The sequence below is a fragment of the Strigops habroptila genome, chromosome 2, assembly GCF_004027225.2.
Source record: "Strigops habroptila isolate Jane chromosome 2, bStrHab1.2.pri, whole genome shotgun sequence".
NCBI classification, from domain to species: Eukaryota; Metazoa; Chordata; class Aves; order Psittaciformes; family Psittacidae; genus Strigops; species Strigops habroptila.
Window position 1 is genome coordinate 56,972,236 of NC_044278.2, and position 23,936 is coordinate 56,996,171.

The window sequence follows — 23,936 nt, forward strand, 5'->3', positions numbered from 1 at the left end:
TTAAGTTGGGAGTACAGCTAATAGTGGTGTTAGATTAAATCACCATTTGAGGGAATGATGATAAAATAGGAGACAAAGTTGTAGACAAGCATGGTACTGATTTAAATAAACTCTTGTTTCCACTAAACCTCTTATGTACCCACTATTTATCAATTTGACTTTTTAGATCCATAGATCTGAAATAGAATGGGGTTCTTGTAGAGGAGGATAGTAGTGAAGAAAAAAAATGACTGAGAAAAGGTCTCGAAGAGAAGGTTTTTAAAGAGGGAATTTTAGCTTTTGAGAATGGAAAACTTTGTTTCCTTACAGGCATACTTTGTTGGAAACATCTCAAGGTGGTTTCCTCAGTGTGAAATTGGGTGGCTTCAGTTTGATGTGACTAGCTTATGAAATTTATTCTTGTAGTGGATAAGCTGCAGACCTAAAATGTCTGTCTCAGATTGAAGATGATGGAAGATACTGATGTGGAGATAAAAAAATCAGCTATTTTTCATGACATCTGCTTCCACTAGGGGATTTTTGGGTCCCCCATTTGAGATGTTGATATAGTATATATAGTGAATTTAAAAACTGGTTATCTGAAGCTTGTAAATAAATCTGAAGTAATCTAGCAATACAGAAAAAGTCTCAATATATCAGTGATTTACACCAAAATGCTGTGCAAATATTTGCCAGTGTAATTTATAGGTGATGATAGAAGCTATTGAGGCAACTAGATAAACTGCAGCATGTTTGGGTTTGGCTTATTCCCAGCAGTGGTTTGTGCTCTACCTTGGAGGCTGGTTACAAGGAGTTCCTCCTGGCTCTATTCTGGGACCTGTCCTGCTTAATATCTTTGTCACTGATCTGGAGTTGGAGTATACCAAATCTGGAGAGCAGTCAGTATGCTCAAGGGCAGGGCTGCATTTCAGAGAGATCTAAGCAGGACAGAGGAATGACCCGGCAGGACGTTCATGAAATCCAAAAAGGATAAATGGAAAGTACTTCATGTGGGACAGAATAACCGCTTGTGGGGGATACGAGCTGGAAATGCTGTATCTGAGTCAGCAATGTACCCGTGCTGTGTACAGGAGTGTAGCCACTAAACAGAACAAAGTGATTATTCCTGTTTACTTGGCACTTAATAGACCACACGTAAACCACTGCATCCAGTTTTGCTCTCCACCATCCCACTGGAAGGCTGCAAAGATGGTCTGTGGGCACATGACCTGTGAAGAGAGGACAAGGGACCCACAGCTGCATGGAGATGCACCTTTGAAGGTACCTTGTGGCAGCTTGCCAGTATTGCAGTAGACATTAGGAAGAAAAGGGACTCCTCACAGATGCATGGTAGGAGCCTGAGAGACAGTGGTCATAAAATGAAACAGGGAAAGTTTGTTTTGTACCGGGGAGATGCTGGTCTGTGATGATCTGAGTAAGAATGGCACTCAGACACCCTAAAATACCATTAAAAATGCAGTTTATTAGAGCTAACACTGTAAAGAGAGAATAGTATAGTTAATCTTGCATCTGTTTTGATGCTGGGAATCCAGAGCTGTGCAGCATCAAACAGGCCTCCAGTCCTATGCAACATGTGCAGACCCTGTCCATGGAAAGGGTTACCCCATGTTGGTCCTTTGAGCTATTGTTGGATTTCCTTACAAGAAAACAACTCTATTAATAATTTCTACTGTCAGGCAGAAAGTATGCTCACATGAGAACTTCTAGCTGCACTTCTAGATAAAGGCAAGGCCACCCAGGTGGCATAATTGCCAGTACCAAGTGGGAGCTGCCTGCGGGCTCCTCTGTTACAGTGAGCTGGCTGAGCTCATCCTGCAGCCAAGGGATATGTGGCAGCACAGCACGGGCCTGAAAGCCAGCCCATACATGCAGCACAGGCATAGGCCTACTCAGGTTTGTTCTTGAGTGGATCACTGACTCCTTGGTGTATTATGGTCTTCCAGTCAGGATCTCTACAATGTTCTGGCTTGATGTAGAGAGACTGTATTTCACCATGAGGACAGTCAGGCATTGAAACTGATTCCCTGGAGACATTGTGGAATCTCTGACCTTGGAGGTTTTCAAGACCCAGCTAAACAAAAGCCTAAGCAACATCGTCCAAATTCAGCATTCACTGTGCTTCAGAAGAATGTTGAGCTAGATGACATCTTAAGGTCCATTCCACCCTGAATTACTCCATCTCTCTGTTTTGGGTCTCTTTTGTGATCTTAAAAACTTGGTTGGAAGTTGTGGTAACTTCATTGCAACTGATGGGAATATCCATAAGGCAGGAGAATTCTGGGTTTGCACATAACTCCATGGTGAAATTAGTGCTGTGGTAGTAGTAATACAGATATAATTTAGATAGAAGTGGAGTTGAAATTGGATCCAGGAAGTTTAACGTGTTGCTGCATCACTAAAGAAATATGATTGTAGAATAATAAAAAGACCCTGTCAGCCATTCTTTGTTTCTATAGTCATGCATCACATAGGCTTTATTTGTCCCCTAGCTTTCATTCTTTCTCTTGAAAAATTTGTTTAAACAGAAATATTTGTATCGCATTTTTCACACAAAGCATAATTTAGCCATTAGTTTCCAACTTTGCTTGCTGCTGGTAATATGACAATAAATTGGATTGTGGTTGACATGTTAATATACAAGATGTATTAAAGTAATACTAAACAATCTGTGCAACTGGTATAGCTGAGGAAATATTGAGAGATCTGGATATTGAATGGTGCCAAGTTTGGCTGTTCCTTTCTTGCAGCAGGGGAGCATGGAGTACTTGGTCCTTACTGGAAACTGTTTCCTTCTTGTATGTATGCTTTGGTGTTCTGAACCTGTGTGTAACTCCAGCCTGTGAAGGCAGCAATGGGCAGTCTTGAGGTACCAGAAATTGCCATTATCTAGTGAGACCTTTGCCCCTAGCCATCCTGCTACCTAATTCAGTGGTAGCAATGAGACTCCTCTTGCCCCTTAAGTTGTTGATCCTAAATGTAAAAAGGAAAGTGTGCATGGGGAACTTTTGTATTATGATATATCTGCTTTTATATTATTACATACTTCATCAGTTGCCTTTCATGTAGCTTAACTAGGTCATGATCTGCCCAAATAGCTTTGGCTAAACTGTATCTTCCAAAATAATTAAAAGATGAATAAATGCCTTGTTTGGAGGGAAACGTGATTATATCTGATGCTGAAGGAGATATGGTTGTCATTGTCAGAGGTGGACTCTTCACAGTTGAAGTCACTGTGTCTATTAGTACTACTGAATGTCATTATCTGATGGAGAGAAGACTGAAACAAACTTCCATTTCATTAGGGAAAATTTCATCAGAGTTCCAGTACTTGATGGATCCCATGAATTCTTGTTTTGATTAAATTGAATTTCTCTAGGGAAAAAGACATTAGAGTAAGGAACTCAGAAATCAATTTTTTTAAAAAATTATTTATTTACCATTATTTAATTGTGCTTTAAAATTACCTATGTTGGGGGGGGAAAAAGCATTCTAATGCTGAAGGGCCATTTAATCTAGCAAAGGTGTGCATATTTAGGTTGAGACTTGGTGTTAGTTATGTCAAAGTAGAAATGAGAGGTGTTTTTGAGTGAAGATATTGACTATTACCTTAGTTAAGGGGCAACTTAGTGGAGTTGCAATCTTTGAAGTACAATTAGATGTCTCTCGAAAACATACCCTGTAAATAAGCCTACGGGCTTGGAATTACTGAGTGAAATTGGGATCTGCGTTGTGCAGGGTTCCAACCTAGGTCATCATAGTAGCCTTTGAAAGTCTGAGCAGGAGAGGTTGTTTATTTACTTGTGAGGGGTAACTGCATCCAAAGTATTTTGGGTAGCTGAATTTAATTTCTGCAGTTAAACATACTGAAGGATTTCATTTCCATAGCCTACTAGCACCTTTAATTTATTATTAATGTTTTCAGATTTTCCCCCCAAAACTGGAATTCCCTGTTTTGTTTCATTCTTCTTGCCCTATATTTCATCTTCTTTCAAAACTTCCTGGAGTCTTTGTTCCACCCATTTGTTTTCTGGCTTTATCAGACATCACAGCTAGTTTTTTCCTCCTGGTCTGTGTTCCCACATGGCAAATCAACAGACTGCTTTGCTAAACAATCAGTAAGTAGCATTACTGCTACATCATTAACATTAGGGCTTGATCATTAGGTTATTCTACCTTTTGTTGACCTTCAGTTGTTGTATTTATAGACTTCTATAGTAGCTGGTGAAGCATTATCTTGCTGCTCTTTTGCTTGTCCTACAGGCTTAATAGCTGTTTCCAATGGGCACTTGAGTAACAGTTGCTACATGAGCATAGAGACGGTGGAGAAACTGTGCTCCCCCCCCCAAATGATTCTTCTCTGCAGTTGTAATTTAGTCTTAACTAAGCTGCAAGTGTTATGCAGCAAAATCTAAATTAATGTGTTGTCCAAGTTTCCTTGTTGTTCTATAAGTTCATGCAGTTCCACCCTGATAAGTGACCAGAAAAAGGGTGAATGGGGGAAAGGGATGTTCAGGCCAGGGAGGAGAGCAGAACTCTGGCACTCAGTAGGCCACTGTTTCTGCGTCGTACATAACATTGGTGAAGATGAGTGATACAGAGAATCCCCTGTAGCAAGGTAGGAGAAAGGATTGAAAACTGACCAGTGTCCACAAAGCATAAGCTGTAGTTCTTACTTGGTTGTATTCATGTTGTCAGCAAGACATTTAGGTATTGGGAGGTAATCTGTCTGGTGCTGTTGTCTTCCCATTCTATGGGTTTTTTTGGAAGCTCTGAAATCCCATCCTCCTTCCTCTTAGTGTAGAGAACAATTCTTGCTCTCTGTGTAGGTTTATGAAGCTCATTAATCAGCCTGGACCTACGTTTTAAGTAGGTCTTTGCACTGTGTTGGCACAATCCGTTTTTTTGAGTAAGTGGGTTTCGCGGGTCTGCTCAATGGCTAATTTAAGAAGAGTGCAAGTTTAGAAGACTGACGTTAATAATAATTATTACAATTATTGTCAGCTAACGTGTTGTTCTCCTGAGGCTCCAGAATCTATGAACTGACTGTAATTTCCTGTAAACTACATATTAAATGTTTCTGTATACGGAAAAGGTTAGAATTCCAGTAAGACCATGTTATATGTGTGCACATCAATTTGCAGTGCTACATAAGCAGTAAAACTTACTGCCACAATTAGAATTGCTGATCTAAAATTTGAGAACTGAAGTGTGATGAAGATTTAAGAATAGTTTGGAGGGGCTGCTGCTTTGTCCCTCTCTCGCTGCAGGACAGGTTGTCTTGTTTAAGGCTAGTTCCGATTAATTTTATGTCTGTACAAGCTCAGTAACAACAAACTTAGGAGTATAACGTAACTTAGCATATTGAAAATTTGAAATATTTAAAATTGCCATCATGAGAAAGAATAAAAAGCCATGCGTTGTGTGGCCCAAAGCCAGAAAGAAGGATGCTATTTGCAGATGTTGGGTTTCTCTTTAACTTCCTTTTACGTTTTTCCCTCTCTTTAAATGATTTATGGGAAGTTTCCATGAGTGTCAGAAATATTGTCCTCTTTGGCCAAGTTCTCCAGATGACAGAATTATTTCTCCTTGCTTTTTTTTTTAATTTTCTATTTTTATTTTTAATTTATTTAAAAATAAGTGTTCTTATTCATACCCCTTATGAAATCTTTGTGAAAAACTAGGATTGGGTATTATTTCCCGAGAAGCATTTTGGAGCCAGCAATTAAATGTCTTTGGAGGAACAAATGAAGTTATTAAAATGTTTTAAAGCACCAACTTTAAAGCAAATACTTTTAATAGGTATTTTAAAGCGTCTAACAGCTTTTAAAGTAGTGTTTTATTTTATTGTATTTTTTTTTTTTTAAGTTGTTTTATGATATTATTGCTACCATCTGAAATAGACCATTTAGGTCAATGGCAGATAACCTTTAAAACTCTTATTACAAAAAAGAGAAGAATAAAAATTGCTCTAGCTGAAGTGGATGAAAATTCAAATATCTGTAAGGTAGAAATACAGGCCAAGTACAGAATGAGCATCTGAGAATGAAGGTATTTGAATAATGTATGATTCTGTTATCTGCCCATCTAAAATCATCAAAAGTAATTTTCTGAGAAAAATAAACAAAAGCAGGCTGCTAGGTATAGTATGTGTTACTTTCAGTGAGGTGTTTTTTGTTTCTAGGTGTGTTTCTATAATTCTGTTGCAGGGATGTATCTATTACACAACACATACAATCGGTGTAAACCCCATAAATGAAACCTTCAAGCAGCTGCACCATCGTCTTCTGAAGCGTGAAACAAATGTTATGAGCCAGATATGTGAACTGTGTCTTCAGGACAGAGACCCACTTTTTTCCTTTCTCAGACTAAGTGGTAGCTTCCTTGTCTGTCTGGGGCCTGTATTCTGAATCAGAATCGAGTTGTCACGTTCTGTTTTGCAGCTGCCTTTAAAGACTGAATTGATCACTGAATTCCTAAAAATCTGCATTAGACTTAACTAAGAGGAAGAGAGATGAGTGGATGAACACAGTGTGACAGCTCTCCTTGCTAAGAAAGGGCCTTGCTGTCTAAAGAAGCTTGTCTTGTATGTAAAGTCAGAAATGACACATGAGTAAGTTAGCAAAAGATTGTATGCGACTTAGTTGGGTAACAGTGTATACACTCAAATTTGTGCTGTTGTGTGCAGTAAAATACAAATTATTTGACCTTTCCCTCACCACTGCTATGGGATAGTGAGTTGTGTGCTCAGGTATTGCAGTGCAAGTGATGTGCTGTCTCTGGTTAGCTTGTATTATCTTGGCCACAGGTTGGAGCATATGAACTTACTTGAGTATGTGTTGTGCAAAGTCGTAAAAATATTTTTTTCACCATCAGTAGTACTAAATGAGATTTTTAATAAGAAGTCTGTCTTTTGTTATTTAATGTATTGTTTTTTTGCTTCATGTGATGATTAAAGTGTGTCTAGGAATGTTTCTATTTCATCTCTCTAATACTAAACAGAAAATAAAAAATGCCAAGCTGGCTGTTTAAGGAATGGTAATTAGGGGTTTTTATAAAGAAAAAGAATGAATATGTTTCTATGTAAAAAGACTTCAAAGTGAGTTATTTTTGCATGTGATATTTACTACTTGGTGTGTACTTACTGCCTTGGCTGTGATGGCTTTTCCTGTGGTCTGTTGGAAAAATTATCGATTTCCCTTCTTTATGGACTACTGGAAAAGAAACAAGGGATTGGCTACATAAGTGCACGAGGCTTTGGCTGGAAAGGAGGCTGCTGGCTGGTAATTCTCGGAGCATCTTGCCTGAGATTCACTGGCTCATAAGAGAATGATCTTTTACATTACCAGTTACTTTTTGGGATGTAGGCAGAAATTCAGATTGATAGCTACAATGACTTTCCCATCTCAGAGAATAGGGCTTTCTTTAAACAGCTTTTATGGTGTTGAACACTGAACTGGGACATAGAATCACAGAATGGTTTGGGTTGGAAAGGACCTTAAGATCATCTAGTTCTCACCCCCTGCCATCGGCAGGGACACCTTCCACTAGACCAGGTTGCTCCAAGCCCTGTCCAGCCTGGCCTTGAACGCTGCCAAGGATGGGGCAGCCACAGCTTCTCTGGGCAACCTGTGCCAGTGCCTCACCACCCTCACTGTAAAGAACTTCTTCCTTATATCTAATCTAAACTTCCCCTGTTTAAGTTTGAACCAATTACCCCTTGTCCTACCACTACAGTCCCTAAGGAAGAGTCCCTCTCCAGCATGCTTGTAGGCCCCCTTCAGACACTGGAAGCTGCTATGAGGTCTCCACGCAGCCTTCTCTTCTCCAGGCTGAACAGCTCCAACTTCCTCAGCCTGTCTTCATACAGGAGGTGCTCCAGCCCCCTTATCATCCTTGTGGCCCTCCTCTGGACTTGCTTCAACAGCTTCATGTCCTTCTTATGTTAAGGACACCAGAACTGCACACAGTACTCCATGTGGGGTTTCACGAGAGCAGAGTAGAGGGGCAGGCTCACCTCCTTCAGCCCGCTGATCACGCTTCTTTTGATGCAGCCCAGGATACGGTTGGCTTTCTGGGCTGCAAGCAAACACAGCCTGCTCATGTTTCTTGAGGCTCACCAGACTTTTGTGTTGTTGAAGCTGATAAAAATGGTTGCTTGCATTACAACATAATACTGTTTTTCTTTATCTGTGTGGTATTTATTTTTTACAGTGTAATTTTTCTTTCATAATAATGTTATTTTATCATTCTGTATCCACCTGCCTGTATTTCACGTGCTTCTCAGTTTTCCACTGTTTAGGAAGATTGAAATTGTGTGATTGTGTACATGCAGTTAATTCATAGTCAAAGCTTTAAAACCAACTCGTCCAGTTTCAGTTGTGCTGTTTAACTGGTAGTGATACAAATGCTATAATTACAATTACATAGAAGTGTGTGACATTTAACACATTGTGGTCGGCTCATGTTATAGTTACGTGAAATCTGCTTAATCATTAAGACAGGGTTAGAAACTGGACTTGCACAAAACTAAATGTAAATCAGGAGAGCTTTAATCTGGCCCTATATTAGTAAATTGGGACACTATTTCTAGAATTTGGAGAAAACGCATAAACTAGATGATACTGGATTGTGTAAGTACACCTTATAAGAAAGAAAACTGGTTTGGACAAGAGTTAAGAGAGAAAACAGTTCTTAAAAGCATGTGAGAGGATATAAAATGATGATTAACATAAAAATAAATGAGCACTGTGTTACGGAGTAACTGTTCCAGAGCTATGTGGTATTTCAGAATAGCGTTTTTATAAGCATATGTGCCAGAGTATCCATTCCTATTGAAATGAAGAAATTGGCAGTGGCTAAATGAAAGAAGAATGTGCAAAGCCACCTTAAAAATCAGCTCTCTGTCAGAGTAGGCCTCGTAACCTGTGAACCATGGAGAATTTTTTTTTATCCTTGCACACCAAGAGTCTTGGCATATTCAGTGGTCTCGCATTACATGCAAATTTATTGTTATGTGTAATTCGGGCACATCTGAAGATTGGTGTTGGCTAAAGCAGTTTTGATGTTAAGTTACTTTGGACATGTGTAGGATTTTAAAATTATCTTCTTGTTACTTGATGCTGTATAAGTCTATACTTTTCTTATTTTAAGCTCAAATATAAAGGGCTTGGACCAGAGACAATTAAAATAGGAATGTATTTGAGCAAAATTTAGCTGCTAGCTATATATAAGAATGTGAGAAAAGGCTGTTTAAGCTTTGAGGAATTTAAGTGTTGCTTCTATTTTTATTATTTTAGGTGTTTACCATCATGCACTGTGATGTTGTTGGAGGAGGCAGGGGAGAGCATTTAGAAATCTATTGGTAATAAAGACTAGATAGTGTTTGTACTGTTCCAAAAAGCTGTGGGCTTGGGGGTAGGGGTTGTGGCTGCAGTGGTGGGGTTTGCTTTGTCATTTTTTGAAGAGTTTGGAAAAGCTTAGAAAATGCTCTCTGCAGGAAAAGGTGTATTGGAGCAAGTGGAAAGACCTACATTGATGGTCGTTCTCTGATATCTTTTATGGGCTTTTCATAGAAAAACTGATTGAAAGAAGTTGGATATTAAAGGCTGTGGGTTGAAAACAAACAGAAAAAGAAACTTTGAGTATTTTCAGTGTGTGCTGTTGCTTATGTCACTTCTGTCAATAGTAACCTACTGTCTGAACAGAGGAAACCAGGATACATGAGCTAGAAGCTGGAAAAATTTGACCTTGAAATCACTAAATATCCTGGTAGTGAGAGTGACTGAAGTTGGATTGTCATGAATCTGATAAATTTGCTTCTTGTGGGAGCTTGAAGAGATTGTTTTCTGCTCAGAGGGATCTGTGTTTACCTCTAAGAAGAAAATACTCTGTTCTGCATAGGTGAAAAGAGGAGGAGGAAAGGAGCCTGTGATTCTTTGGGGCTTGAAATCTGTGGATATGAGTCTTCATCCTTTTCCTTTTTTGGGCTGTGAACATGCTAACAACGTTTAAAGTTTGTCTAATAACTATTATAATCAGCCTTCAGGGCTTCAATTGCTTGTAGGGTCAGGAAGAAATTATTTTCCTAATGTGTAATTTGGCTTCTTGGCTGCTGCTTTGTGCAGTGGCAGATCACGCTGTGACAGCTGAAATGCTTCCTACCCTAAATGTTACGTTGTGCCCCTCTCGCAGCAGTTGCCAGTCATGTGGCAGGGGTGACTGAAGTGGCACACTTGGCAGTTCTTAATTTGCTGCACTTCACTATTCCAGAGTATGAAGGTATTTGCTACAGTATTAGGCTGATAATAGAGCGTGATAGTAGCAGCCTGGATGTTGGGAAGTTTTTCCAGGAAAAATTGTCAGGGACTTTGCAGAAACAGTCATCTTCCTCTGTAGCATGAGGAATGGTTCACCTAGTAAAGCATGCCCAAGTGATCTCATACTTAATTGCTTGCAGAATCTTTTGGCATTGGTAATAACCTATTCTCTATTGGTGACATACGTATTTTGTGTAAAAGGACAGTAAAGACTATTTTTGGACTTGGGCTGCAGAAGTTTGTGAACTTACTTAGCTCAGGTGATACGAGTGCAAATGGTAAGCAACTGCTTCTAATTTTGGAATGGGCAAATACCCAGAAGGAAGCATTCTGCTCTTTTGGCACTGTATGCATTTCACTTTTAAGAAGCCTTCGTCCTTTCTGTGATCTGTGTTGGCCAGTTTGAGAGCTGCTCTTACAGGGATTTAGGTGATTCTTTATGACTCGTCAGTCGAGATTTTTTAAAATGTAATTGGCTTTGCCTTATTTGAATGAGGTGACTCGTTGATTCATCCTGAATTGAGAGTCTGAGAAGTCAGTTGCAAAAACAAGCTTTCATCTCACAAAGGTATAGGTATTTACTTGTCATTTCTTTGCTTTGATGAAATTACCAATAAAGTAGGCTTGAAAGTTAAGCAAAATAAAAGGTATAACCACAGAAACTTCATCACAGTTTGAGTTGAGATGCGATTGCTGCGAAATGGCCAGCAGCCAAGCTTTGCAGTGCATCTGACTTCACCTGGCACTAACTGTCATCTGCTCTCTGAAAACATTTCTTAAATGATACAGTGATGAATGGCACTTCTATTTAACAGTGTCATCCACTCAAAATGTTCTGTAACATCTGTTGCTTTGTTCATAAGTGGCAACAAAGATGAAATTACTGAAGAGTGGCGGAGAAAGTGTTTGGGGTTTACAGGAGGGCTGCCTGCTTTCAGGCTGCTTGGGTAGAAAGCTTTGGCTAGTTACTGTGAGCTTCTGGTTGTGTAATCCTCGTGGAAGAGTTGCTGCTACTTTCTGCTCTTCGTACCTACAGTGTATTATAGGTAAAACGGGGGGAAAAAGCCTCAGGAAAAGACTAAGAATGTGTGATTTCATGGAATACCCTTTTATGTTTTACTGGTTGTTGATAGGTTATGAATATAAAAAGTTGTTTTCTGATGAATTTTTTCTTTGTGCCTGATGATGTCACCATCAAGTGCTGTGTATTCTTTGTTTCCAAAGCAGAAAGCTAGAAAACAAAAGAATGCCAAAAGGCGCAACCTCAGAGGTGCGATTCCTTTTGGCTGTTAGGAAGGTGTGCTTGTATGGGGGGGAGAGGGGGAAGTATTTTTAAAAAATTATGATTCTTAAATTAAAACTTGAGGATTTCCTTTCCATATCAGCTCATCTGTAATTTGGGTTGGTTTTTTTTTTTGTTTTTTTTTTTTTTTTTTTTGCACAGAGGGTAGGCATGGCATTTCTATGAAATTGTGATTAACTGTCATACTTTGCTCTTTAAACTAACATGTCAAAACTTCATTTTCTTACAACTAGCCCTGCAACTCGTTTTACAGAATTTTTGAGTGGTTTTAGAGACAAAATTAAATGGTGACTTGAATGTCTTACATATGTATTGCCAGTTAAATTGACAAGAATCCACTTCCTCTTTGTTTCTAGGATTAAACTTTAAACTGGTAGACCTACTCCAGTAATTTAAGTTTTAAGAGCCCAAATCTTCATAAGCTGTAGGACTTGATCTCATAACAGCTGTTTAAACGCTGGGGTTTTTTGTTTTGTTTTAATCTCTTTCCCAATGTTCTGTATAGTTCTTCAATATAAATGATTGGCCAAACCCCCGATTCTTGGATTAAGGATGGCTTTTGTTTGTCTTGAAAATCATTAATGTAATAATAATAAATACCCCCCAAAATAAGTCTAAGATATTCCTGACATGACTGACTAGTATTGCTCATGCCACTTTTAATATTGCAGGATAGGCATATTGTTTATAACCTGAGCCCTCCCTTCCTCTCTGTGGTGATTTGTATGCTTCCATGTGAGCTGGGCCACTTTCTCAGCCTGTGTCACTAAATGTTAGAATTCTGAGGCGTGGTAGCTTGGTTAATAATTGTATAGAATCTTGTGGTTTGGAGTTTTTGTATATTAGTTTGCCTTTTTTGCATACCAAAAGTGGCTTTTGGAGATGACAGCAGCAATCTTTGTTTTATGTTAACTTTCACTTTTAGTCATATGAAAGCAAGGTTGTGGAGTTTGTATGTTTTCAGAGAAGGTATCAAAATATGGGGGGAGTCAGGGATGCAGAATGGGGTGTGCAAACAGTGGTATGTTAAGTAGCAGATTGGGTTTTGGGTGATGAGTTGAGGTGTCACTAAAGCAGCCAGTGAGGAAATGGTTGGGACAAATAACCCTAACCCTAAAAAATAGTGTGTCAAAAATAGCATTTCTCTGTGTAGTAGGTACCTTTACTCCTGTCTACCAAGAGGGCTTTTTTTCTTATTTTTGTTTTCTGAAAGTAATGTCACTTTCTTTTAAAACATCTCAGGGACAAGTGGCAGTGTTGGTGACCTTATAATAGTTGTTAGAACACTGACCTACGAAGTGAGAGATGAAGGTTTAAATCTTTTTCAGACTGGGATTCAAATTCTATCTTTCAGAAGCTTACACTATGCTTCTGTGTGATGGGAAATAACTTTAGCTTCTTCCTGTTGAAGTTGTTCCTCTTTTGTGGTAAGGGGTATGTTACTGCTCTCTCAACTTTATCTAGCTGAATGGTAAAGGCAGTCATAGGAAAAGGTGGTATTTATAGGGATTTTTTTTTTTTTTTAATACAACTTTCTAGTTTGAGGTTGCTACTGTATTTTATTCTAAATACCTGTGCTCTTTTTGTGTGTGTATTTGTGAATAGTCGTTGAGGGAGTGAAAATTAAACCTCTTTGAAGTTATCTTTCGTCTTTAACTCATGTTTATTCTTGTGCAGATTATTGTATTTTACAGGAAGGGCAATGCCTTTATTTCTTTGTCTTTAAAAGAAAATAGCATTCCCTACATTTTGAGAGGAATTGAAGAACAATTGCCTGACGAAGCATTTAGATGAAATGAGTACAGGAGGAATGCTTAATTTGAGGATCTTGTAGGAGACTGAGGCATGAACTTTTCATCGAGTTTAGTCATATGGTGCAAACACTTCTAGACGGTTTCAAATCTTGTTATGTTACTGTCAAGATAGAGAGTTGTTTCCACACAGGGGTTGAGGGAACACCTTGGACAAGGCTTTCCAGATGTACAGGTAAGGTTTTATGTGTATAAATGAAACTGAATTTCTTTTCGTAAGCATCGGAATTCCTTGTGGGCTTAAATGTATTAAACTCATTTGTTTAAGTACCCAGTCTGACATATTGGTTGAAGTACTGAGTTAGCTTGGTACTACAGCCAGTCTTTTTAGAGAACCCAGAAGAGGTTATTCACTTTGGAGTTAAAAATTTTTATGCTAAAAGACTGATTTGTGAAGTGTGGTACTTATATTAATATGAACTTCTTGAAATTGGAGCTTAGAGGAAGATTAGTATCACAGATTTGTTTGGTATTTTGTTAGACTGCATTGTTTTGGTTTGTCATAGCTCTATCTGCAAAATGAGGTACAGCAGATTTTAGATGTTTAAGTTGCTCTTTCTAATCGAATGATGTTAACAAAATGTTTTTCTGTTAAGTTACTTAGGTTTTTTTGTTTTTCTTTGCAGCTTTCATCCAGTCGGATGGCATAATAGAAATGCTACGTTTTGATGAAGGAGACCTATTGCAGGTATGTAGTCTTGAGTAAATCATCTGAACTGGCAATGTTTCATCTTTTGGACAGCTGCTTTTTGAAACTCGTGGGTGAGTGGGCTTTTGAAAATATGCAAGCATCAAAAAACTTTTGGACCTTCTAGAGTTATTTTCAACAGTATGCCTTGGTGTGTCCTGTGGTTCTGGTTCCCAGAACTTTTGTGTTGGGAAACTGGTGGAGTTTTGTCTGGCCTCTTTGTCCAGGTTTTTTTACTTCAGAAAAATTGGGGGATGCTTTATGTTCAAGATTCATCTTGAAGTGGATTTGGGATGCAATTGGATAGTACACCTAGAGGAACTAGGAAGTGTTGCAAGATTCCCAAATGTAGAGGCAGCCGTTCGAACCAAGTAGCCACTACATTTAAAGAAAGTTCACATTACTGCAGTGAGGTAGGTTTCATTTGGAGTATAGTGGGCCTCGGATCCTGTGTATCCGCAACTCCAAAAGCCGAGGGGTCGACCTCAAGTCTCCTGGTGCTTTCTGCCAGAGGCTCCAGGTGGGACCTGAGGAACAGCTGAGGAAACTGGGGTTGTTTAGTCTGGAGAACAGAAGGCTCAGGGGAGATCTTGCCGCTCTCTACAACTACCTGAAAGGAGGATGGAGCGAGGAGGTGGCTGATCTCTTCTCCCAAGTAACAAGTGATAGGACAAGAGGAAACAGCCTCAACTGCATCAGGGGAGGTTTAGACTGGATGTTAGAAAAATTTATTCACCGAAAGGGTGATAAGGTATTGGAACAGGCTGCCCAGGGAAGAGGTGGAATCACCGTCCGTGGAAGTGTTAAAAAAACTGTGTAGATGAGGCCCTCAGTGATATGGTTTAGTGATGGACTTGACAGTCCTGGGATAGAGGTTGGACTTGATGATCTTAAAGGTCTTTTCCAACCTAGTTGAGTCTATGATTCTATGACCTTTCTCTGCAGCTGTGGTGTAAAGCACATTTTTCGTATCCTGCCTGGTCCAGTCTGCTCCAAGGGCTACTGCATGAACTATCTCTCATTTAATTTGTTCACAGGCTTGTTGTTGATCAGGGCCCCATTTGAAATTGTTCTTTTTCCAGGTCGCGTGATAGAGAGGGCTTACAATCAAACTGTAATTTGGGATGTGCATTCTCCAGAGCCCCACAACACCTAAGAAAGCTTGTGTTTCTTTCTTGTTAGTTGGTGGAGACATTGCTGTTATCTTGTTGATCACGTCTGTGGGGATCTGGCGACGTCCATCTTGCCATTTTATTCCCAAAAATTGAATCTCCTGTGCAGGTCCCTTGACCTTATTCCATTTTATGGCAAAACCGTCCTTCAGCAGGATTTGGATTATCTTCCTCCCTTTCTCAAAAACTTCTTCCACTGTATATCGCCCCCCACAATAGTGTCATCAATGTATTGCAGGTGTTCTGGATCTTGCCCCTGTTCCAGTGCAGTCTGGATCAATCCATGGCAGATGGTAGGGCTGTGTTTCCACCCCTGGGGCAGTCGGTTCCAAGTGTACTGGACGCCCCTCCAAGTGAAAGCAAACTGTGGCCTGCATTCTGCTGCCAAAGGGATTGAGAAAAATGCATTGGCAATATCAGTTGTGGCATACCACTTGGCTGCCTTTGACTCCAGTTCATATTGAAGTTCTAGCATGTCCATTACAGCAGCACTCAATGGTGGTGTGACTTCGTTTAGGCCATGATAGTCTAGTGTTAGTCTCCCTGTCCGTTAGACTTTTGCACTGGCCATATGGGGCTATTAAAGGGTGAGCGGGTCCTGCTGATCACTCCTTGGCTCTCCGCTTGACGGATCAGCTCGTGGATGGGAATTGAGGGGTCTCGGTACAATATTGCTGCAGGTGCACAGTAGTAGTGCACTGGTGGCGATACTGTAGTGGTAGTGATTGGCATATGTTGTTCTTCAACCTTCAGCAACCTCACAAGAGAAGGGTCCTCTGAGAGACCAGGCAAGGTAGACAGCTGCTTAATTTCCTTCATCTCCAAGGCAGTGATACCAAAGGCCCATCGATACCCACTTGGGTCCTTGAAATACTTTCTCTTGACACAGTCTGCGCCAAGGATGCACAGAGCCTCTGGGCCAGTCACAATGGGGGACTTTTCCCACTCCTTCGTAGTCACGCTGATTTCACCCTCAGTACAGTCAGCTGTTGGGATCCCCCTGTCACTCCAGAAATACAGATGGGTTCTGCCGGTTGATGGCTTTAGAGTACACTGTGCGCCAGTGTCTACTAGAGCCTTGTATTCATGTGGCTGTGACTTGCCAGGCCATTGGATCCACACAGCTTAGCAGTCACAGTTGTCCCTTTCCTCCACCTGGCTGAAGGCAGGGCCCATCTAGTACTGCTTATAGGATTCTCCACCTGCTTCTTGTAAAAACAGATTAGAATTACTTTCCGTAGGATCAGGAGTAAAATCCGCTCTCCTGCTCTGTCTGGGTAGCTGCCCACCAGAGACTGGAGCAGCAACTTTCCTGGAAGAACCACCATTTGTGGTTGTTTTTCCTTGCAATTCATGTGCCTGTAAGGTCAAAGTCGGTTTTCTGTCCCACTTCCTCATGTCCTCTCCATGGTCCCCACAGGTAAAACCAGAGAGTACCCTGTGTACTAAGTGCAAAGGCAGCCCTTGGGGCCAAGTAGCCACTGGGTTTAAAGGAAGTTCAAATTACTGCAGTGAGGTAATTGCTGTTGCAAATACATATTTTTCATGTATAATGTTGCCATTCTTGTCAGTTTTCTTCTGGTGGGAGTCAAAACAAATGAAAAGTTAAACTTTAAAGAATATGTACTGATATTTTGAGATGGTGGTAGTAGTTGGGATGAAATACGTAGCAACATGGCTTGATACTGTAGAGCAGTTCTGAATTTCTGCTGACTAGAATTTCATACACATGTGTTCTGTGGATTGTATTTATGTTGTGAATATCTTCTGTTAAAATTCCTTGATGATGTTAGTCCTGGTAGTTGAGAAGGGAGGAGAGGAGAAAGAAGAAAGCAATTAATTGTTTATATGATTAGAACACATGGCATGTGATGATGTTTAACTTTGTTAGCAGTTCAGTGCCTGATTTGCAGTTCCTATCTCCTGTCTAGTCTAGGGTTCTGCGCTGGTGGTAATGTTACTTGTTCCAGATTTGTGAAGATTTCCCCCCACCTAAGTTGTATGGGTTTGTTGTTTCTTTTTTTGGTTCCCCCCCCCCCCCCCCCCCCCCGCTTGGTCCTTAATGTAATTCAAGAATACTATAGATTTTAAGGTTATGATGTATGAGGATGAGATACTTCAAAATGATCTAAACTGGTGACAGAAAAGGTTGTGATTACAAATGAACATCCCCCACCACCACCACAAACCCCCCCAAAGAAAAAAAAAAAAAGGAAAAACCCACACCAGCTACAAGCAAACAAAAAAAGCCCAGGTTCTTCTTAAACAGGTGTTTAGATACCATGTGCTAAACACATTCTCATAATACATGTCTATGTAGGCTGATTTTTGGATATAGAGAAAGTAGAGTGGTGGAAGCTTTCCATATAGTGGTTACAGTCTCAATTATTGCAGTTTTTTGACTCAGAATTTAACTTGCATGGAGAGACCACATATCAGTAAAATGTAAGAGGAAAAAAAATCACTAGGCTTGCATTCTTTTCCTTTACATACTCCATAAGAATGTTTTGTTCTACAAGAGTGGCTTAATAAAAATGACAGACAGGCATTGGCCCAATATTTAAGATAAAAATCATGTAGTCAAATTCAATCATCTATATTTTTGGTGGTTTTTTACCCAGGATTTTTTAACCAATGAAAATCTAGCAATCAATCACTATAGTTCTCAGGACTAGAAAGTAATGGTGCTGCTGTGAACCACCTCCTAATTCATATAGAGATGAAAAGTAAGATGGATTGTTAATCATGCCAACTTTATTGCAAGATGCAACAGAGACAGGAAAATTAGTTTAAATATTATGCTGGGACAAAGTCAAGCAATTCTGGATGTTGCACTGTAAACTTTGCAGTGCTTTGGATTGCATTCGGCTGCCATTTATCCTAATACACTGCTGCATATTTGATTTAAAACAAAGCAAGTGAGACGACAATTTCTAATAAACGGATTATGTGTTTTATGTTATGTTTGTGGCTCTGAAGCCAAAAATACCTACATAAATGAAACCAGTTCCTTTTAATCAGAATGACACAGCATGTTTTCTCTAGTTCACAATTTATTTGTTCTTTTCCTGTAGATTTTAATTTGGTGACCTCTTGTGACTACTTACGGTAATTAAAAAATAAACCCAAAGTAAATACATTGTTGTAAAAACATATTTACCTTTGTGAACAGCAGTTACTACAGCTTTAAACCTAGCATGATGTCATTGAATGTTTCTCTTTCAAGCTTTCTGTAGGTTTTCACAAGTGTTTGTTGGTTGTAGGTCATCTATCACTACTACATCATCGTATTTATGCTCTAATAACTCAGTATTGTCTAATGTTATGTCACCTTCTGGTGATTTTTTTTAAAATGTGAAAAAATAACCAGTGCATAAAGTGATTAATAATCATTGAAGTGTCAAAGCCATTTCCAGCCTTGGTTTATTTTCCTCCCCTCAGAAAATTTGGTATCTTCACAGTGGCAGCAAGCCCTTTTCTTGTTAGAAGGAGTTGTTTTCCAAGTAAGGCAAATCAAATGCTGAGTCTTACATAATTTAATCATTAGGGATTCCTGCCACCTCCCTGAAGTTAGAGTATATCCTCTTGATACTGTTTTTGTCCTTACTTGGGCTACGTACTATTGGTGAAACACTCCTTACGTGTTTCAATGGCATTTTAGGACTTTTGTTGCAAATGATAAATGAAATATGTTGGAAAATTGTGTTTGACTAGGCTGACTTAAAGCAGTTATTTATTGAAAGAGCATAAATCTTTAAATATTTAAGTAAAACCCCCTTACATCTAGGAAAAATAAACTGGCAATGGAAATTCCATTAGTTCATGCTGGGGATAACAGTAGTGAAGTAGAGACTGTACATTTTGGGTATGGACTTCCAGTACGTGGGTTGGAAAGTGCTACACCATGTATCTTTGCCCTCTGTTTCAACAGAGCAAAAACGAGATTTTTTTTTTTTCATTAGCATATATGCTTAGAGGTTTATATCTGAATAAATTTGTTACTTCTGCCTATGGATTTAATTACAATAATGAGAGAATTTCCTAATTCTGTCTATTCTTCACGTGAATCAGTTCCCTTAAGGACTCAACAACGTTTTGAACTTTTCAAATAATTTATTTAGATCCTGAACATAGGGTAAGAATTGTATCAATGTAAGTTGTCCATTGCTCAATGCAATGCAGGGTTTTGGGGTTTTTTTCCTTCAATAGCAGGTGATTTACAGATGCTTATATAAGTGATTGGCACTTCACAGAGTCAGAGATGTGTCTGGAATAGGCCTCAGGAGATCACTTAGTACTTTCTTGAGGTGTTAGTGTGTGTAGATGGACTACCCTTGGCAGATGCTTGACTCTTCTGTTCTTAAAACCTCTAGAGAAGTAACTTTCACAAGTTTCCTCAAGTAGTTACTTGTTTAATGCCTAATCTGGTTTTGTTGCTTCTTTCTCCAACACGTATGCAGTTGATTTTTTTTGTTAGTTTTTTTCTCCTCTTCATACTGTTAATTTTGTATTAAAAGACACCTATAGGTTCTTCATGCAGACTTTTAAAAACACGTAACTTTCTTCACTGGATTTTTTATTTGTCTACACAGACTTAAAGTGTAGCATTTAGTAGGGAAAGTAGTACTCTGAGGCTTTGAGAAAGGGCAGAGTAGTTACTTCCCTGTGTAACAACACTTGCTTTAGTAATTACAAAATTAGTTGGAATTTTTTTACAGCATTTTGTTTGCTCATATAGTTTGTATTTCACTATACTCTGGAGACACATTCTTTTCTTTTGTGTATTACCCTTAGTTAGTTATTCCCAGCTTTAGATTTGAGCTCTCCTTCGGCTTTCAGATTTGAGCTTCTCCTTCAAATTTGCCTTGTCAGCGTCAGGCCATCTCCTCCATGTGTTCTGATTATTTGAACCCCTGTCCAGACCTGATAGATGCTTCAAGCCCCTGACAATGTTGTAATCTGCAAATATTAGGAGTGCTGAAATAAACTACTACTGTCATTTAAAATAATTTATCCTTTCATGTTAAGGCAATATACAGTCTAACTTTTTGAGGACTTTATTTTCAAAAGTTAACAGCAAAGTAAAATTTGGTTTTTTTTTCAGAGCAAGGTTTTCATTTGCTCTTAGTTCATAAAGGACTGTTTCCCAAGTCATTGTATTTATTGTGAGAGCTCTTGCCTTGAGTATTTAATGTTTTTTGTACAATGTAGTCAGAGCCACTGTTTTCCAGAGTGAGCAATCTTCTATGCAGGCTAAGTGTTTGGAAAATACTTCTGCTTATGTAGTCGTATTTTTAAAGTAGCGTATTCTTACGGTGAAAAGGAAAATGGTAAGACTCTTCAGTCATATTCTCTTAATGTGAATCAGTACACTTACTCTTACTGCAATAATCTTAAGTGTATGAAATACTTTTTTTACAAGTGAACTCCTAGAAATTATTTTACTGATACAGATTTGCAGAATAGCTAAAATAGAGGAAAAAGAAAGCCTGTGTGATTATATAAACTTAATACATATTTTCTGACTTTGCTCATAAACTGCTGTAAACTGCTAGTCGCAAAAGCTAGTAATGAGAATTACAGTGGTCCTAAATATCAGATAGATAGAAACTTAACATGTTTTGCAGTGGCTTTGTGACAGGGAAGCTATATGACCGTTACGTGCATGGGAATCAGCAATGCTGATCTCTTACTGGAGGAATTTTAGTATTTTCTGCATGATCTTCATTCCATATGGCATGGTAAAGAAGTATCTTAACAGAAGCTGCAACTCATTTCTGGTGTATCAGTGATAGTGTTTTCAGGGTGTAAATTTTAGTTGTATTTTTTATTACCTCAAGTTTTCATATTGTATGTTGACTTTTAAAAGGGTTTTGAAATGTAAAAATTTCTTTACTAAAGAAGCATACTTAGATTTTAGGAAGAAATTCTTCCCTGTGAGGGTGGTGAGGCACTGGAACATGTTGCCCAGAGAAGCTGTGGCTGCCCCATCCCTGGCAGTGTTCAAGGCCAGGTTGGATGGGGCTTGGAGCAACCTGCTCTAGTGGAAGGTGTCCCTGCCCATGGTAGGGGGTTGGAACTTGCTGATCTTTAGGTCCCTTCCAAACCAAACCATTCTGTGACTCTATGATGTGATCTCCATTGATACCTATATAGCCAAACTATACGATACAGATTGCCTAATGGGACAATTAAGTGGCTGGACCATTGATGTCAGTGGGTGTACTCTACAGTACAAAGTTCAGCTGGCAGTTGATTACCCATGATGGATCTTGATACTGAGGACAATACTGCTTAATGTCTTCATTAGCAGCCTTTATGATGGTATAAAGTACTCTCTAAGTTTGCAGGTGCTACCAAATTGGGCAAAGTGGTTAATACACTGGAAGGCAAGGCTGCTATTCAGAGGGACTTTGGCAGGCTGACAGGAAGCTCATGACATGCTGAGGCACATACAAGTCCTGCACCTGGGAGAGAATAACCCTGTGTAACAGGACAGGCTGGGCAGTGACTGGCAAGAAAGCAGCAGCACTGCAGAAAAGACACTGGGGAGGCCTCATAGACAATAGATTAGATGTGTGCCCCTGCAGCAAAGGTGGCTGCCAGCCTATTGAGCAAATGTGGAGCCAGAAGATAATGGGTGGGATTTCCCCCACCCCCCCACTTAAGCATTTCTGAGGGTGCAGTTGGAGTACTGTGTCCGGTCTGGGCTACCCAGTACAAGGAAGGCACTGATACACTGGAGCAAGCACAGCAGAGGGATTACCAGGAGGATCAGAGGGCTGGAATGCTTTTCAAGTTAGGATGTGTTTTCTTCAGCCTTCAGAAGAGAAGACCAAGGAGAAAACTAGTTGCTGTGGGCAATGTAGAGTTGACAAAGAGGCAGATTTTTCATTGTGCACAGTGGAAAGATAAGAGGCTTTAGACACAGATTTCAGCATGGAATATTCCAAACCCATCTAAGAGAAAAGCTTTTATACTTGAGGGTTACCAAACACTGGACCAGGTTATTTAAAGAAGTTATAGAATTTCTATCTTTGGAGATGCCCAGAATTCAGTGGCCCAAAGCTGTGAGCAACCTGCACTAACTAGGCCTCTGAGCGAGGGTTGACTAGATGGTGTTTGGAGCTTCCTTCCAACGTGTGTGATTTTGCAAAAGAGTAAAAATCATCTGTTCATTGCCATTGCTTGTGAGCAACTGAAGCCTGCTGCTGCTCGGAGAAAATAATGGCAGTTTTTTCTTCTTGTACAGGAAGAATTGCCATCCCTAGGCTTTAGTTTAAAAATAATTAATTGATAATTAATTGATGCCCAGGAGTAAGTGACTGTTGCAGAGCCAATATCAGTGGCATATGTTGCATCAGCTAAAGTCAACTGATGTTTTTGTTTGCTTATGTGAATCTGTGTCATGAAAGAGCATGGCAAGAATGACTCAGTTCAGTCCACTTTCAGATTACAGCATTCATTTTTTTTATTACCTTAAGAAAGATATTGATCATTAATGTTTCTTTTAATTATCCTACTTAGTAGCGTAGAGCTCATGAATGGAGCAATGAAGATTTAAGCTGCCATCTACATATTGGTTTTGTAGCTGTCTCTCAACAGTTGCAAGCAGCATACAGCTTTTCTACAAGAAGGAACCAGCTTTAGGGAATAATAATATGTAAAATATTCTGAAGGAGTTTCAGCCTGAAAGTGTCTTGAATTAGGGTGGATACTCTTGTGTAGGAAAACAGAATGCTTTGGTTGTTGAGAATGCTGGTAAAATTAAAGAAATGTATTTGTATCTGGTGTCCAGAAACCTCAGGTCTTGATTGTCTCCCTGCTTTGTTGTGCCCCTCCTCCTCCTTCCTCCTTTAAGACTTTAGGGCTTTAATTCAGTTGCTTAAACATAGGTAACAAGTGCTATTTAAGATGCCCTAGGCTGTCTCAGACATCTACAGGAGCCTGGCAGATACCACACAGGGCATAGGAGTAACTGTGCCTTTCTGCATGTCAGTCTGAGACCAGGCAGCTTGCCCTCGGACATTCATCTCCAGTGGCAGCAGATGCCTATGTTTAGATGACTGACTGTAGTGGTAGGTAATATGACCTCTTACCAAGAAGAAAAGAATGTTATAACAAACTGGTGACACATTAAAATAACTTCTTTGTGGTGGTGGTGGTGGTTTTGGTGGGTTTTTTTTGCTTTCTGGCTAAAGTTAACTGGCATAGGTATGTCTTTATACAGACAGCCTTAAGATTGTGTGTGTTTTTTGATTCTCTGTGTGCGTAAGATTGTTGTCTGGTGTCACTCCCCAACTGTACTGAGTCTGCAAGGTGTGCTTTCAGGTACAGATTCTCTGTGAAGTCTTTCTTGAGGATATGAGCCTCTGGAGAGGAATTGTTGTTAAGTCTTGAAAGTGGTGCTGGCTGATTGCCTTGAAGATCAAATTAAAAAAAAAAAAGAACATGTCAGTGATCACATTTGTATGTTTTTGTTTACTGCACAACCCTAAAGATTGACATGTAATAAAAATGGGTGGCAATTATAGAAACTGCCACATGAGATTTATTTTTGGTTTAGTTCCATGATGCCATGGTTGATGAGCTGCTGAAGTTGGCATACTATTTCTTTGCTCTCGATTGACCCTGATTTGAAAAAGC

General features: G+C 39.4%; 1 protein-coding gene and 1 long non-coding RNA gene across 2 annotated transcripts in view; one reads left to right on the forward strand and one right to left on the reverse strand.

The window, feature by feature from the left end:
- Positions 1-23,936, forward strand: part of TMEM131 (transmembrane protein 131) — a 101,209-nt gene that overhangs the window by 7,408 nt on the left and 69,865 nt on the right. Inside the window, exon 2 of the mRNA XM_030472331.1 lies at positions 14,057-14,118. Coding sequence (XP_030328191.1) covers positions 14,057-14,118 — 62 coding nt within the window. The remainder of the gene's footprint in view (positions 1-14,056; positions 14,119-23,936) is intronic.
- On the reverse strand, positions 8,103-23,849 carry LOC115601865. Its single transcript, XR_003989534.1, has 3 exons — positions 23,835-23,849; positions 8,259-8,262; positions 8,103-8,181 (listed from the first exon to the last, which is right to left on the reverse strand). It is a non-coding gene; the product is annotated as an uncharacterized LOC115601865 (long non-coding RNA).